General features: G+C 35.9%; 1 protein-coding gene and 1 pseudogene across 2 annotated transcripts; both read left to right on the plus strand.

Moving 5' to 3' along the window:
- Window positions 1–3,267: 3,267 nt before the first annotated feature.
- Window positions 3,268–6,416, plus strand: LOC143547807 (uncharacterized). The gene is made up of 7 exons (XM_077039137.1): window positions 3,268–3,625; window positions 4,492–4,588; window positions 4,688–4,803; window positions 4,946–4,990; window positions 5,070–5,095; window positions 5,658–5,793; window positions 6,014–6,416. Exons 1-7 carry the CDS (start codon window positions 3,268–3,270, stop codon window positions 6,121–6,123), a joined length of 888 nt encoding a protein of 295 aa, XP_076895252.1. The 3' UTR covers window positions 6,124–6,416.
- An 8,125-nt stretch (window positions 6,417–14,541) lies between these two features.
- On the plus strand, window positions 14,542–16,350 carry LOC143547809 (serine/threonine-protein kinase PCRK1-like; annotated as a pseudogene). The gene is made up of 4 exons (XR_013137847.1): window positions 14,542–14,880; window positions 15,428–15,667; window positions 15,754–15,882; window positions 16,019–16,350. The product of XR_013137847.1 is annotated as a serine/threonine-protein kinase PCRK1-like (transcript).
- Window positions 16,351–16,662: the final 312 nt, after the last annotated feature.

Consider the following 16,662-nt stretch of genomic DNA (forward strand, 5'->3'; position numbering starts at 1 on the left):
ATTTGCTTCTGTTTTGTTTTGTTTTGTTTTAGTTTCGGTACCGCAATGAAACCGATTGAGTTGAATGACTTACCGTCTTGACGCTCAGTTGGAACCGATTGTTTTTAATGTATTTTTTTTAATTTTAATGTAGTTTTTTAATTATATATTTAATTATTTAAATGAATTATTATTTAAAGAAACAAATAAAATTAATAGTGATTGAGCGCCACGTGGCGCATAACGTCTGGGGGTGGAGAGTTATGACTACACCCTGTTTTTGTAAAAAAACATAACTCTGACTGGGCGTCACGTGACGTATAATGACTGGAGATTGAGAGTTATGACTACTCATGGTCTTATAATTTCACAAATTGTTCTCTACACTAAGACTACCCATTATGATGACCATTTATCACAACCGGTTGCAAGGTGTCACAAAATGACAAAAAAACATTTTAATTAAAATGTCGGAAATTCTTTTTTGTCCACAACCGGTTGCAACCTTGGTTGTTTCAGCAACCCAAGTTTGCAACCAAACTTTCATATCTAACTTGGTTTTTTCATGAAAATTACAACTTTTAACCTTTTTTTAAAAATGTAACAACACGGTTTTATTTATAAAAAGATACTGAACATTTTGATATAAATTTTAAAAAAAATGAAGCATTTTTATTTAATAAAATATTGGTTTAGGTTGAGTTGTGATAGTAAGTAAAATATTGGATTGTATAGGTAGAAGAGGGAAAAATTAGTTTTTTAATAAATGGTTGGATTGGTTTGGATTATTACAGTGGATAGTCTAACTCAATTGCAAACCACTATTATGATAAATGACAATTAATTATTGGTGTGATTTTTTTTACCTTTTCCTTTCTTTTTACAATTAGTTTAACATATAAATTGATTTTTGTTTAATAATTTAAGTTCTTTTACTTTTTTAAAGAACCTAAAATCACAGTTTTGTTTATTTCCATTTCTCGAACATTTTGATACAAATTTTATAAAATACGTAGTTTCTATCAAAATGTGTATTTTTACAATATGAATGGTTCATAAACTTATTATTCTCAAATCTTATTATATATATATACATAAACCATATTTATTTAATAAAAAAACTTGGTTGAGTTGGTTGTGAATGTGAGTGAAATATTGGGTTGGGTTGAGTTGTATAGGTAGAAAAAAGAGAAAATATTTTTTTAATGTTAGATTAGGTTGAGTTGGGTTGGGTTGTGAATACATAAAAATGAAAAACGTATATAAATTAATCAATAAATAATAAACGAGTTGAGCCGAGCTTGAGGAAACAACTCATGATCCCAACTCGAGCTTTAGAAATGAACTTGAATCGAGCCAAGTTCGAGCTGTCCTAAGTCAAAACGAGTCAAGCTCGGGCTCGACTCAAGTTGGTTACACATTGTGGTATTGTTATTTTTGTTAGTTTACATTTGACTAAGGGTGCTCAACATGGCGAAGCTTGGGCTTAATCAAGGGTGGCCGAAGTTGTGAAAAAATATTCAGGGTGTCCGGACTCAATACCTATACAAATTTTCTGATGAAATCGCAAAAATTTACACTACTAGGTGAAACCCTCTAATCCTACGCCCATGGTGCTCGGTGCATCCTCAGCATAGGCACTTGGTTTAAAGGATTGGCTCTCAAATTCGGGTTTGTGAAATTGAGTGTGAATGTGTGAGGTTGGGTTTTGGCTTCCTCAATCCCTCTTGATGTTAACTCTTCGTCTTTCTCACATAACCGATTATAAACAATTATGTGGAACTCGGGTAGGTCGGATTCCTCGGCTCATGCTTAGAGCATTCTAATATTCATGTCTTGATTAGTATGTTAATGAGAACTTGAGAAGATTAACATATGGGTGAAAAGAAGAAATTTATCATGTACATGGTCGTAAAAGTTACATCGTTGTTAAATCTTTTAAAAAGTTGTTTTATTTCTAGATTAACTATACCTAATTTCAAGTTGAGGTCTCGATCGTATGATTATTCATGTACAAGATTACATTATCATTGTCGTGAATTTGTTTATAAAACGTTGCAATTATTTTATGTCAATTTGTTTATTTGAAAAAAGTATTGACAAATGATGACATGCCAAACGTTATACATTTAGCAATTGAATATTTCCTTGCATGTTTATGACTACAATTTCAGATTCATTAATCACGTAATTAAAAGTGAGAGTGTACAAAACTATTATTTGATAAACATGATAAAAGATATAATGAATCGATCAAACAATTTTTACGGAAATATAACATGGTCAAATATTTGCTCTTACTTTCACACATTTTATAGCTTATTTTGTAATTAAGTTCACGATTGGTGTATGAATCAAAATGTTAGTTTTAGTTATCACTTTATTATACATGACTTTAGAAGCTTATGGGTCGTTACACACATAAATTTTACTTTTTGGATGGTGTTTCATGTGATGTGTATGAGTGTATCACTAATTTGGAGTTTCTGGTAGAAGTGGGACTAAAATCTGTGACTCCCATACAGAAAAATGCTCCAAGTTGGCAACTAGCTAGGGCGGTTGAATTGACGTGAATTTTATTCATTTCGGATTAATTTGTTTAATTAAATGAGTTCTATTAACCGACCATGATATCACGTTCATGTCGTGTTTCAGATCGTGTCAGAAATTACCGCCTCGTTTACTAGTACCTAGTAAAAACCAAACCCCACACAAATAGGGGTGTGCAAAATAACCGAAAAAACTGTAAACCGTAACCAAAAAAACTGATCCGAATTATGAATTTGGTATACAAATCGGATATTAACCGAATCCAAATCCCAATTAGGTTTTCAGATTAGGAAGTTTTTGAATTCGGGTTGTTCGGATAACCGAAAAATCTAATCTATGTCATGTGGGTTTCTTTTTTTAAATATAATTATATCAGTTCCAAGTTAGGAGCCAATCTTCTCAAATCCGATCCGGTTTTCTTATTATACGGAACTCTAACTCCATATCCTAGGTTTCCATTTCAAAACACTAAAGTGTAGTTGAAAAATTAGCTGAAGCATGGAACAAACAAAAAATAAATACGAATTCAGGTTTTTCGAATTTTAACCGAAACCAAACCTATCTAAATTAAATTCGTATGAATTCGGTTCGGTTAAAGAATTCTAAATCCGGATCGATTCGCTTTTCATATACAAGAAAAATAAAAATTCAAACAACCCGAATAACCGATATCCGATCTGATAAGCAACATAAGCAACACACAAATGAGGCCACATCAAGAGTCATGAAGCAGCAATAATGAAGTCCGCCATCCGTACCACATTAATACTAACCACCACCACTCTCTCCCACCGTCCCTTAAACCCTAACCCCTTCACACTCCACACAACCACCATCACCGCCGCCGTGAACTCAGCCACCACAATCACACGTCACACACCTCACCGCAACCACCCGTTCATGACAATGGCATCCGGAGACTCCTCATCACCTACCTCCGCCGCTGTCGAGAAGCAATTTGACAACTTCCTTCACCATCTAGAAGAATCTGGAAGCTTGCGTGACCGGATTAAAGCTGTGGCGATGCAGATTGAATCGACTACACGGATCATGCACTCGAGTCTTCTTCTTATTCATCAGTCTCGTCCACTTCCTGGTATTAATTAGCTCGCAGGTTGAAATGTAGGGTTTTGTGAAATCGATTGGATAATGTGATGATGCATTGGAGTGAATTAGGTTATAATGCATGTTAAATATGATTGAATTGGACTGAAACATGTGATTGGATGCTGTTTGAAGTATTTTAGAAAGAAATGTTAAAACCAGGGGTGCGAACTAGGCGAGTTGCTTTTGGATTGATAAAAGCTCGAAATGAGCCGAGCTTTTTTGAGCTCGAGCTTCAATTAAAGCTATTTTAGTTATCCAGCCTGAGCTTGAGCCTGGTGTATATTTAAGGTTTACCTTATTTGGAGTTTTATGTATTAACTTCACATTGCACAGTCGTGCGTTGGCTTGTTTAAGGTACATCATGAGCTTGAGTAAAGCTTAGGCTCGTTTAAGGTTTTTTTCTAAAAAAATTTAAAAACAATAAAAAATTGTAATTAAGTTAATTAATAAATGACAAACGAGCCTTACTTGAGCTTTTGAAAAAGAGCTCGAAACATTCCATATCTCGTAAGTCAAAAAGAGCCAAACTCAAGTTTTTGGAAAAAGAGCTCGAAACGCTCGATATCTCGTAAGCCAAAAGAGCCGAGTGCGGATTGAGCTTATGCTTGAAAAGGCGACATACGATCTGAGCTCAAGCTTTAGAAAAAGAGCTCAAAACGCTCGAGCTCAAACTCTCTTAGGTCAAAAGAAGACTAGTCAGGCTTGGGGCTCGGCTCGGCTTGTTTACACCCCTGTAAGTGTTTAACAAACTAGTTCAGTGTGCTGCATTTCTTTCACCAATTTTTGTTATTGGGATATTAAATGAGACGTATCACATTAATATTGGCCTTCTTCTTCTTTTTTTGTTACAACTAGAGGTTTTAGAGAAGGCGAAGACTCAGATTGATGTACTGAAGCAGCTTTTCAGTCAACTTGCTGACATTGTTCGTGAAAGCCCAGGGCAATACTATAGGTGACTGAAACATTTTGGAAATATATATCATTTATTAGTTTATACTGTAACATACTTATGCTTCATTTTGTTGGTAATCTTTACTCTGTATACTATCAGATACCATGGTGACTGGAGGACTGAGGCTCAACAGGTGGTCTCTCTGTTTGCTTTTATGCATTGGCTAGAAACAGGGGACCTTTTAATACACACTGAAGTGGAGGCAAAGTTAGGGTGTAAGTCACAATTTGTGTTTTCTTTAATAATGATCATGGATGAAAAAGCACTAATGTTGTGCTGATCTGGCATCCATGTAGTATCATGACTAGATATATGTTAAATTGTATTAAACTTGTATGCTTTTGGTGGCTCATGCAGTGAATGCTTCTGAATTTGGACTTGATGTTGAAGACTATCTTATTGGTGAGTAACTGATGTTCTACACTTTCCCTGCAATAATTTGTACACATTGCAAATTTACTAATATAAGTTCTTATCGCAGGAATTTGCTTCATGTCAAATGAACTGGTAAGAATCCCATGAAACCTGTTTTTTTAGTTTGTTTGTTTTTGTTTTTGGTGAATTTGCTATCAGCTTAGAAGCCTTAGTTAATAGAATTAGAGATTTAGTAGTCGGTAGTTAATTTTTTACATTATAATGTTCATTACTTAAAATTTGTAATGTTTGATATTTGTTTGGAGCTTCTTTCTATTTTGTAAAAGGGGCATTTTAGACATTTTATTAATAATCAAACATATCAGTGATTAATACGGAGGAAGTCATAGTCATTTTCATTGATGCTTTTGGGATATTTGTTACTTAAAGTTCTATAAGTCTATTTACTACTTTTCTTTTATTCATCTAGTTTAACTGTTTAAGTGTTATATTTTTTATAATGAATGTAATTCTGTATTTTTTGTAATTTAAATATAAAATTTTTTCAGATTTCGGTAAAAACATGTCTTTCATGTTGGGTTAAAGTGCTAGTTTCTTTAGGCTTGAAACCTTAAAAGTCTATGTATTGATTTTTTAATATCTTTTATATATTGATTTCTGAAAAAACTAATCAGGTAATAACAATGTTTTGCAGCCCAGGTATGTGGTGAATCAAGTGACAGCTGGAGATTATGATTGTCCCAGAAAGGTCTTGAAGTTTTTAACTGACCTCCATGCATCATTCCGCTTGCTTAATCTTAGGAATGATTTCTTGCGCAAAAAGTTTGATGGTATATAATTTTTGCTCATTTTGATATTATTTATCATCCTTAAATTAAAATACAAACACATTATGATTACAATAGAATCCATAATTTTATCTGTTTTCTTTTAGCTATCTATTGTATTTGGCCTATTTGGTAAGACAACCCAAATTGATTCGCTCACAAATAAATGGGCCGAAATCTCATCTTGAGATTAGTCCTTATATTTGGGTTATATGTATTACAGGAATGAAGTATGATTTGAGAAGAGTGGAAGAGGTTTACTATGATGTGAAAATCCGTGGGTTGGCAACTAAAAGTGACCCGAAAGGTGACCAAACCGTACAAGAAAGTTAGCAAGTTACATGGTCGAAATCTGGTAAAGCTCAATTTTTGTTTCGGTTTCTGTAAAGTTTACTTGTGAACTTGGACCTTTTTGGAAAATCTTGTGGACGGTGCTAATCACTTTTCAGACAGTTTTATGTTTGCTAACTTTTTACATTTGGATAGCGTGTTCTAACATTTGAATGCTACCTTAACGGGACCAGAATTGAACAAAATCTTAAAAGTTTAAAAACATAGAAAGCAAGAACAGGACTGTTGGTATCAGTTTAATGTATTGTTCTGGTGTTGGTTTAGAAATGTTTTTGCCCTAACCGGATTAATGTTTTTGCCCCAACATGTTTTTATCATATGTTGAGAAACGGGTGCCTGTAATGTACTTTTGATTTTTACTCCGGCTGTAACATGGTTTAGTACAAAATTTATATTCGACTTTATTTCAATTTATGTAAAAATTTTAATTTACCAAGCTACAACCTGATATAACTGAAATCCCTTTATATAAAGTTAAGTGGTAACATAAGCGATTGTTTTAATAGAATACGAAGTTTACCAATTACAATTAAACTAATCAGAATTATGATTGAACAAATTTAATACTAATAAAAATTATTTTTTTGATTGATGCTTGCCATGAGTAAGATCCATGCAACGGAATACCTATTGTCCCCAAGTCTATATGTAGGATGTGCAAGAGGGTGTAATCGATCTGAGCCAGGCCTGAGCTCGGCTAGGCTCGAGCTCAACTTGTTTTGACTTAGGAGAGCTTGAGCTCGGCTCATTTCGAGTTCTTTTTCTAAAAGCTCGTGAGTTGTTTTTTTTTCAAGCTTGGGCTCAGCTCTTTTTTCTTCAAATATTTTACATAGTTTGAGAAAAATCCTAAGTGAGCCTAAGCTCGGCTCGAGCTCGTGTAGTACCTTAAACGAGCCAAAGCTCAATTACACCAATTACACATTGTAAAATTAACACATAGAAGTCCAAAAGGGGGTAAAACTTAAAAATACACATGGCTTGAGCTCGGACTTGATAACCAACGGGATTTATTGAGGCTTAGCTCGACTTGAGCTCGAAAAAGTCGGCTATTTTCGAGCTTTTTATCAATCAAGCTTGAACGGCTCAACTCGTTTATACCCTTAGCTAGAGTCTGTAAAACATTTATTGATCTCTTGTAATTTTGTGATGTATATCTCCACATGTTGCTACAAATTAGTTTATGGTGCAAGTGTAAAGTTCCACTCACTGAAGCCAACTGCCAATATCAATGTCTTAAAAGAAGAAATTAAAGGAGTTTTTTTTACAAGATGTCGCCATGTCGGTGCATGCGACTTGATTTTTATCGGTGAATAATAGGGTAGAGCTTCCATCTTAAGATCAAACCGGTGTAATTTTACTTTCGTCAACGTTCAAGTTGTTCGAAAGTGTATGCTATAGGTTCCAGCTTCTTGCTAGAATCTATCTTAATTAAAAAAAAACAGTAGAACTTGCATGTAGTTAGAAGGTGCAGAAGTTAGTATCCTTTAAATAATTGAAGAACTTGCATACATTGACTTCGTTAAATATTTCTATTAACATGAATGGCATTTCTGTCTTTCTAAACTTATGTAATGCATAGGGTACAATCATATATCTAAATAATTTATAAACAATCAAAAGATTTAAAAAAACATATTAGAAAATAGGAAGAACAAAGTGATCTGCATTTACTTCTTCAACAAAAGACCAGCAATGGGTCTGCAACAGAAAAAACACACTTTATTCTGTTAATGTCCAAAATTAGAGTATCATTTTATTTACGTGATGTTATCCTTGGTCTATATAATAAATATTAATAATGATAATATATTAGCCTTTCACCCTTTATAAAAAGTGGCCATCTTCTTTGTGATCCTTGTCTCAACACACACAAACATGGTTGCCGTGGTTGGGCAACCACCGGAAAAATGGACAGATTTCATAAAAACCATAAAAAATTAAAAAGAATCCATGGCCGCGTCTTTGTTCAACCGAACAACCTCTCATTTCAGGTAAATTAATTTCTTTTGATCTTATATTTTGATTAATCTTTTGATCAGGTTTCCATGATCTTTCTTGTTCTTTCACTAATCACTCATTTAACAAAATATTATAAATATATGATTTTTGAAAATATGGTTTTTGTAAGTGAAGAGGTAGGTCCCAGCAGGGCTCAGTTGGACCCGCAAGACTCACCTTGAAAAGGGACGTCTGCGCAAAGACCAACTGGTTCCGCAGGACCCACCATGCTCAGAGAGATGAAGACCTTACGCGCAGTACGCCAGCTGTTCCCGCAGGAAAAGCCTCCCAAAGGTGAAGTACCCCGCCTGTTCCCGCAGCTGCGGATACAAGCCATCAGGGAAGGCTACCCGCACTAATAGCAAGGCTACACGCACAAGGCACTAACTCTCAATAATTCAGTAATGTCACCTGAAGAAGGAATGAGCAAGGCGGGAATACTCCCGCCCAAATGAGCCAGTCCGTACGCTTCTGGAGGATCTTTTGTACTATACATGCCAAGGTATGGACAAAATAGACAAGATCTGACCAAAGCAGCCCATGAACCAATCACAGGGTGACAGCTCACTGACAACAGTACGACGAGCAGCACGCTCTAGTACTTAATGTCACTATCAGCCGCTGCCTACTCACCAACCCTTGTCGTGGCACGTACATAGCCTGCAGTTGGTGGAAAAGGAATAGTACACAGCCGGCCATGTCACTATCAGCCGCTGCCTACCCACCAACCACCAGCATGGCACGTGCGTAGCCCACAGTTGGTAGAAAAGGAATATTATACAGCTGGCTGTACCTGCTTGGAAACCTACCTTCGGCTATAAATACTCCAACACCTTGGAACGGTATCATATACTATCTTATACCATCACATATCTTATCTGCTCTAGCTATTTCTCTTTATATACATTTATATTCAGAGCAATCTAGTCTGATTCTCACGTCGGAGGGTGGTCACAAGGAGGTACCCCCCCTTCTCAGTGACGAGCTCACGGTGTCTGTTTTGCAGGTCATCAGAAGAATAACCATCTTTGCCGGACCTAACCCTCGTGGGAAACATCTACTTGACCCTATGATTATCCGTAATCTGCCGGGGTCACTTAGTGTTTCTTCAGTAAGTGTGTAAAGAAGTATAGATTATCAAAATAAAACCATTTTTTTAGTTACAAAAAGTGCACATCTACCATTTTAAATATTGTTGTCATTTTCATGATACCAAATCAGTTTTTACTTTAATTAGTTCCGGGGTCTAGTCGTTGAAAGCTTCAATGAGTACTTTAATTATGTCATGATGGTGTATTTGTGTGATCGACGTTTATGTTATAAGATCTCATGGTATTGTTTTGTTCTTTCATTGTTGAAATCGGTGGTCTCAGAAGATAAAAATTATTTATTCTTCGAATATTTATTTACTACATCTTGATAGTAACACCACTGCCACATCTCATGTTTGCCTCCTCGCACACTCTTCAACGGCCCCGTCGCTTTCCATAAGACGACATCGCCTACAACGGGGGCATTTATCTCTTAAGTTACCAAATCGATCCCTTTTCTAAGACCCGAATATAGTTCTACGCATATGGTCAACTTTATTTATTGTGTATGCCTGCCTGTCTGGTGTTAACAGGTTCGTGTTCGTGCCTTTGTGTGCGGGATATGTCAGCCCTACCTATCCTTTTGGCGTCCATTTAACCCACATTCCTCTGACAACAACATATCAAGCCCGACCCCAACCTAATGGGAGGACCCACACACACACTATATAAGAAAAATGTTGTCCTATTCGAGCCAAACACATTTCACCTTCTTCTCTACATATCCGATCCGACATGACATGCTCATTCAACCGATGGCTACCAACGACCAGCACCCCCCACTACTTCTACCACTACTACTTCTTCTTCTCAAGCCACCAATACCCAAAATGCCCCCATCAAATCATCAATACACAAAATACCCAAAATATCTCTGCAAACAACCTATCCTACCTTAGTTCTATTATTCGTCTCATATATTAATCACTAGGTTAAGGACCCGTGTACCACACGGGTGGAAATTATAACAATTTATTAATTTTAACGTAATATGAACGGAAGATTTACAAAAATCTTATGTTTCGTAATAAAAAAACCAAAATTACAAGTGTCATAGCAAGAATAATAAGATTGATTAAATTGAAAACAATAATGAGAAACATCAATATAAAATTCTTTACAAGTCTTCAATGGATTTCCTTCAAATATTTGTGACAGTTGCAGTGCATAGATAACGTTTTCAAGATTTTGAAACAAAATTATAGACCATAAAATATATTATTAGAATAAATTTCACAATCTTATCATAATTTATGTTAGATTATTGGGTGGGAGAGGAAATGATGTTACACTTGCAAGTCATCATTAGTTTGTTTGCAGTTAATGGCTAAATTTGTAAATATATTATGGACAGTCATTCACAAAACATTCAACTAATTTCATCAAGTAAGAACCATGCTTGACTTTCATAAACATCATAAACATATGTAATAACATGCAACTACTTGATAAATGAAGATGAACATACATCTTACTCCAATCACAGTAAGTCAAATGCAACCCAAAAAACACACTGCCATAAAAATATTCAAATTGCTACCCAGTATTCAGTAATCTACAAATCCACCTACAAACATAACATGCAAGCTCAAGATAAAAAAAGATCCAATAAAAAAAAGATTGATTACAATGCAGCCACTTCTTGGTGTTGTTATGATCTCCATCAGTCTTCTGTCATTAACTAAATTGACGTGGTACTTACAACGCAAATCACAATCGACCTAATGACATGAATCATCTGCTTGTCTAGATTCTTTCAAAGTGGATTCTACGAAACACAAATCAAACCTAAATAAAATAATAAAGAAAACATTCAAAATATAACATGGTTTCCAAAAGGGTAGATAGATTCAATTTTGACTTTTCTTCACAGTCATTATTTTTTCTTCAAAAGGGTGTAGTCATTCAAATCAAAATTTCCAAATTATATTGTTAAAGAATCAAAAGTAAATACATAACACCTTATGTGTAATGTTCCACAGGCAAGAAATTCAAGAAGACAAATAGGCAAGAAATAAATTGAATTTTTGTGTCATCTGGTTATTGGTTCACATACATCTGTTTCACAAAACAATTGTATGGTAATAAACTCACCATTAATAAGAATAATATGCAGCAATCAACAACTAATAAACAAATTTACCAGGTATAAAGTATAAATTAAATAAAAAATTCAAGAACACAAAAAAACAATAATCATGGTTTTATATGGTTAGTTGAATATAAACCAAGAATGCTAGCATATGAAACAAAATACAAAAGATGGCAGCATCACCACAACCGATAATGACCGAAGAAAAGGGTGTAACCCTCTGACCATCGTAGGCTACGCTACGCCATCTCGTCATTTTTAGTCAATTTTTCAATACAATCGTTCTTTGATCCCTTTTTTATATGTTTCCATTAACATTTGGTTCATGTAATCAATAATGCTAAAATAAACCATTAAATGGTTTATTATCTTTAACAAGCGTCTGAAAATAAAAATACTCCAAAAGTATAGAATTTCGCGACGGGTTGGGCTCCTGGTACTAATCTATCTGGAATTCTATCTCTTGCTCCGGTGGCAACCCCGGAAGATCCTCAGGGAAAACTTCTGGGTAGTCACGCACGATAGGAACATCTTTCATTTCTTTTGTCTTGGCCGTAGCTTTGACAACAACGCCAGGTAGGCACCATACCCTCGCCTTAACAAACTCTCGGCTTTTATCATCGAAATGACATTAAACCCAGAACTTTCCTTATCACCGTAAACCGTCACCCGCACTACCATCCAAGTACTTTAACCTTATTATCCTACTCTTACACACTATCTGAGCCTCATACTCAGATAACCAATCCATTCCCAAAACCACATCGAACCCTCCTAAGGTCATAACGTACAAAGTAACAAGGAACTCATGTCCCTCCAATTCTATCTTACAATCCTTAACCATTTTCATATTTTAACCGAAGTGTCACTAGCTGTTTCTACTATAAAAGTTTCAGACACTCGGCTACATTTCATTTTAGCTAGTTTACTAAATGGTGTGGCTACGAAACTTTTGTTCACACCCGAATCAAATAATACTGAAGCAGATATACCGTTTACTAAAAACGTACCTGTTACAACATCTGGAATCTGCTTGGCTTGCTCTTGGGTCAACATGTAGGCCCTGGTCTTTGGCCTTGACGGTTCAGCATCCTTCTTCCCGCTTCCCCCGGCGTCAGTTTACTCTCTGGCCATGTGGCCTGTCTTACCACAATGGAAACACGCCGACTTCTCGCTGCACTCATGAGCATAGTGTCCCACCTTTCCGCACTTATAACAGGCGTTTGACCCTACTTTGCACTCTCCTCCATGCGCCTTTCCACATTTAAAACAAACATCTGACCCCTTACTCCACTTACACTCACCCCCATGCATCTTTCCACATGTCTTGCACGACCTCTTCTCCCAAACTTTCTGCTTCTTATCCTTGGAGTTCCATAACTGATTACCGGGTCGTTTGACATGACCGACCCACTTCTTATCTTTCTCCTCTCCCTCTACCACCACATCATCCACAGCCAGGTCTTCATAAACCTACTCTGCGAGTTCGAAAGCAGAGTCAAAAGTAGCAGGTTTACTCATCCTGACTAGCGTACGGACTTTCTGTGGCAATCCCCTCACATAACACTTGATCATTTTAGCCTAAGTGTTAACCATGTTGGGCACTAAGCTAGACAATCGGTTAAACTCGGTGGTATACTCACGATGTGCCATCGTTCCAGCTTTCAAGTTCAGAAACTTCATCTCCGCCCTCTCAACCTCGGCGTCAGCACAAAACCTCTTCATCACTAACTCCTTCAGATCCTCCCAATTCATTGCCTTGATCTCCTCTGGACTCTTCCTCTGCTCAACAGATTCCCACCAGTACATTGCTTTTTCACCGAATGACTGAGTAACGTAACCCACAGCTTGGTCGGGACGACACTCGCTAATGCAGATAATTTTATCCATGGCGGTTATCCACTGAAGAGTAGCGATCAATGACGAAACTAAACCCAAAATACAATGATAAACAAAAAGTCACAATGACTTTTTTCACTATCTATTGTGTTTTAGAAACGAGAAAGACATTTTTTTGATGGATATGTATTAAAGACATTTTTCCATTCAATAAAAAAAAGGTATTGAGGACATTTTGTTTTAGAGTTTTTGACAACCTTTTCTATAGCTTGATATATCATATATGCATTTTGGATAATTTTTTTATTGCTCATTTTATCATTTTATATAAAGGCCCAAACTAGCGGTTTGGTTTCGAAAGTTAACAGTCTGGTTATGGTTATCGATAATAAAAAAGCCATTATTAATAGTATGGCTCACAATTTGATCTAAAAACCTTCAAAACCGGATCATGAACACCCCTAATAGATTTAGTTGTTGATACTAATAATTTCAGACATATTTATGCCCACTCGCTACTTTTTGTGTTGGGTATTTCAGCAATCGTATATCTTAGGAAAATCTGAGAGTCGTGAAACACTTTTAGATCAAAATTATTTGTTGGTTCCCAAATGTTTTGACCGGATAAAACTCAGATTGAGTGCAAGTTTCAATATGGAAAATCAGAGAGTTTATGAACCAGAAGAATTATCGTGTATTCAAAAAACAGTTTTAATTAGGGTTGGGCAGTTAAACTGTCTTTGCAGTTATCTTGATTTTTAATTAAAAATATCAAAATACGCTCCTGGATTTTGTGACAATAAAACATACGAAATTTAATTAAATTAAATTTCTGATGTGTTTTTTAATATAACATACATATTTTAAATTCAAAATCAATTCCCTGGCTAGGGTCGAGGGAATGCTAACTTTCGGATTTATGACATCAAAAGAAAAAGAATTCTTGTTAGTCGAGATGTTTTACTTTGTGAAGACTGTTTTTTATTTCCTGAATGATTTTTTTAGTAAAACAGATGAAGATGAGGAGTCCATTAAATAATCTCGAGATCGCTCATGTAGAGTTTCGCCCATGATAAAAGTGTAAGCATGAATTATTATCGTTTAAAACATGTCATAGTTAGAATTATTAAATTTCAGTTTTAATTAATAAAAAAAACCTTTAAATAATAAAAGAAAATGAGGCGATAAAAAGTCAAAACCTGGTTGGTGATTAACGAAATTTCAACTTGGTGATTAACGAAATTTCAACTTGCGTAACCGCGTTGCAAGTTCCCAGTTCCCACCTGTTTCCACGAACTCAAATAGTCAAATTTATTAAGTTTTCATGTTCATGTCAAATTCTAACATTTTCAACTCTAAGTGAATGATTTGAAGTCACAGATGGTGTTTCATTGCCGATGTTTCTCCATTGGAGACGAACAGATCGAATACGAAACCAAAACTCAAACAAAATCAACTACAACCGGAACCTTTCATACTGCTGATTCAGATTTTGATATTCAAACAAGTACACCACAACTCCCAAATTTGGCCGAGAAACGAAGAAATCTGAGGGTTTTCACGCTCGCTGAGCTCGAGGAAGCTACTGAAAACTTTTGCACTAATTCAAAGATAGGTGAAGGTTATTATGGGAGTCTGCATAAAGGTGTGGTTAAGAGTTTGGAGCAACCGTTTGATGAGATTCAGGTGGCTGTCAAGGTCGCTGATGGATTATCGGAGGTATATTATTTGAATTTTTGTTAAGGTAGCATTTTGATTGATTCATAATCGGTTTCTAAGTTTACTTGGCTGGGCTTAGAAATGGTACAACTGGTTGAACCGGGCTAATGACTAGTTAATCCTATAATTCCATCAATGTACAGCTTTAGCTAAAAAATTATCCAAAAAGTAAATGATTTCATAATAAAAAATAATGCGCAATAATAAAACAATCCAATAGTTGCTCGATGGGAAATTTAGAGCAATTTGGTTTGATGGTAAATTGATTGAAAGCTGCTAGGTTAAGACTTAAAATCGGTAAGTAAATGGTTCATGGATTGACCACTAAAAGTTTTTCGTCTCAAGTCTAAAGTCTAAACTCTAAACCCAAAACTTTAGCTTGGGCTTAAACGATCCTTGGGGACGGTCTGAATGTAGCGAAAGACTTCAACAAACTTCACGTCCAGTTAAAAGACCCTTTTAGCCCTGGACCATTTAATCTCCTGCACGGCAATCTTGATTAAGGTTTTGTAGATGATCTTGAATCTTGATTATTATATTGCAGGAGGGGCACAGATGGCGTGTGATAGAGATTAAGGTTATTGGGGTGGCCGAGCATCCAAACCTTGTCAAACTAATTGGTTACTGTGTAAGTGGCACGCGAATGTGTTTTGTCTACGAATATATGGCTAGTAGAAGCATGAGAGATTGTTTATCTGCACATTCAGAAATGCCTCTCGCATGGACCACGAGACTGAAAGTGGCTCAAGATGCTGCTTGCGTCTTGACATATATACACAAAGAAATGGTTAAGTCCCCTCTAGACCAAAACAAGAAAAATATGAAGTTAATAAACGAAGGTGCTTACAACCCTTTAACTTTGGTTTCTTGTAGATGAGTATCAAGAATTTCAAATCTTCTAACGTTCTTATAGACGATCAGTGGAATGCTAAACTTTCAGATTTTGGGGTGCCTCATATACTAGCTCCTGATGGAAGAAGAGTCACTCATATCTCAACCAAGGTTTGTTACTTTCTAAGATATGCATTTTCTTTGTCACGCATAACTAAAGTTGAGCTAACATGGTGTCTATATTTATTAAAAAAGAACATGATTTTATTTCGCATTTTATCTATGTTTAGTGACGTAATGTTATTAGATTGCTGGATTTGTGCAATATGCACCTCCCGAGTACGTTTCTATAGGCCATTTCGCATCCAAGGGTGATGTATGGTGCTATGGGATTTTTCTGTATGAACTTATCACTGGTAGGCACCCATTGGAACTTATCACGGGTAGGAATGGATCGGATTGGATACAGCCTTTAAACGAGCATATGCTTCTAGAATGGGTGAAACCTTACCTAGGATCAAAAAGATTCCATAAAATCGTGGATCCAAGACTTGAAGGTAATTACCCGCTGGAGTCAACACGAAAGTTGTGTGTTATAGCCAACAAGTGCTTGTCTGATAACCCCAAGTCCAGGCCAAAGATGAGTGTACAATTCCATCACAAGCAATAAGTTCTACATCAACTCAGGTCCCACATGTCGCCGTTGACCCGAATAAAGCTTATGTGGGCTCCACCCAGGGTGAAAAGACTAATGAGGACATTCAACTAAAAAGGCCTGGTTGCCTTCCTCAAATAAGCCCTAGGAAGCTCTTGAAACCTTGTTCTAAAAAGGGTTCACTACAAAAAATATTGACTTTTAGCGGTGGCAAAAGTCGTCGCTAAAGACCCCTAAAGTCGCCACTAATAGTATTTAATACTATATATTTATTAATGTATTAGAGAAAATCCAAG

The sequence above is a fragment of the Bidens hawaiensis genome, unplaced genomic scaffold (genome assembly GCF_021521415.1).
Source record: "Bidens hawaiensis isolate Kalapana, Puna unplaced genomic scaffold, B.hawaiensis_p1.1 tig00014833_1, whole genome shotgun sequence".
NCBI lineage: Eukaryota > Viridiplantae > Streptophyta > Magnoliopsida > Asterales > Asteraceae > Bidens > Bidens hawaiensis.

Coding starts and splice junctions, on each gene's coding strand:
- LOC143547807 (XM_077039137.1), top strand. CDS start 3,268: ATGAAGTCCGCCATCCGTACCACATTAATACTAACCACCACCACTCTC. Junction 4,589..4,687: donor AGCCCAGGGCAATACTATAG/GTGACTGAAACA, acceptor GTATACTATCAG/ATACCATGGTGACTGGAGGA. Junction 5,096..5,657: donor GCTTCATGTCAAATGAACTG/GTAAGAATCCCA, acceptor AATGTTTTGCAG/CCCAGGTATGTGGTGAATCA.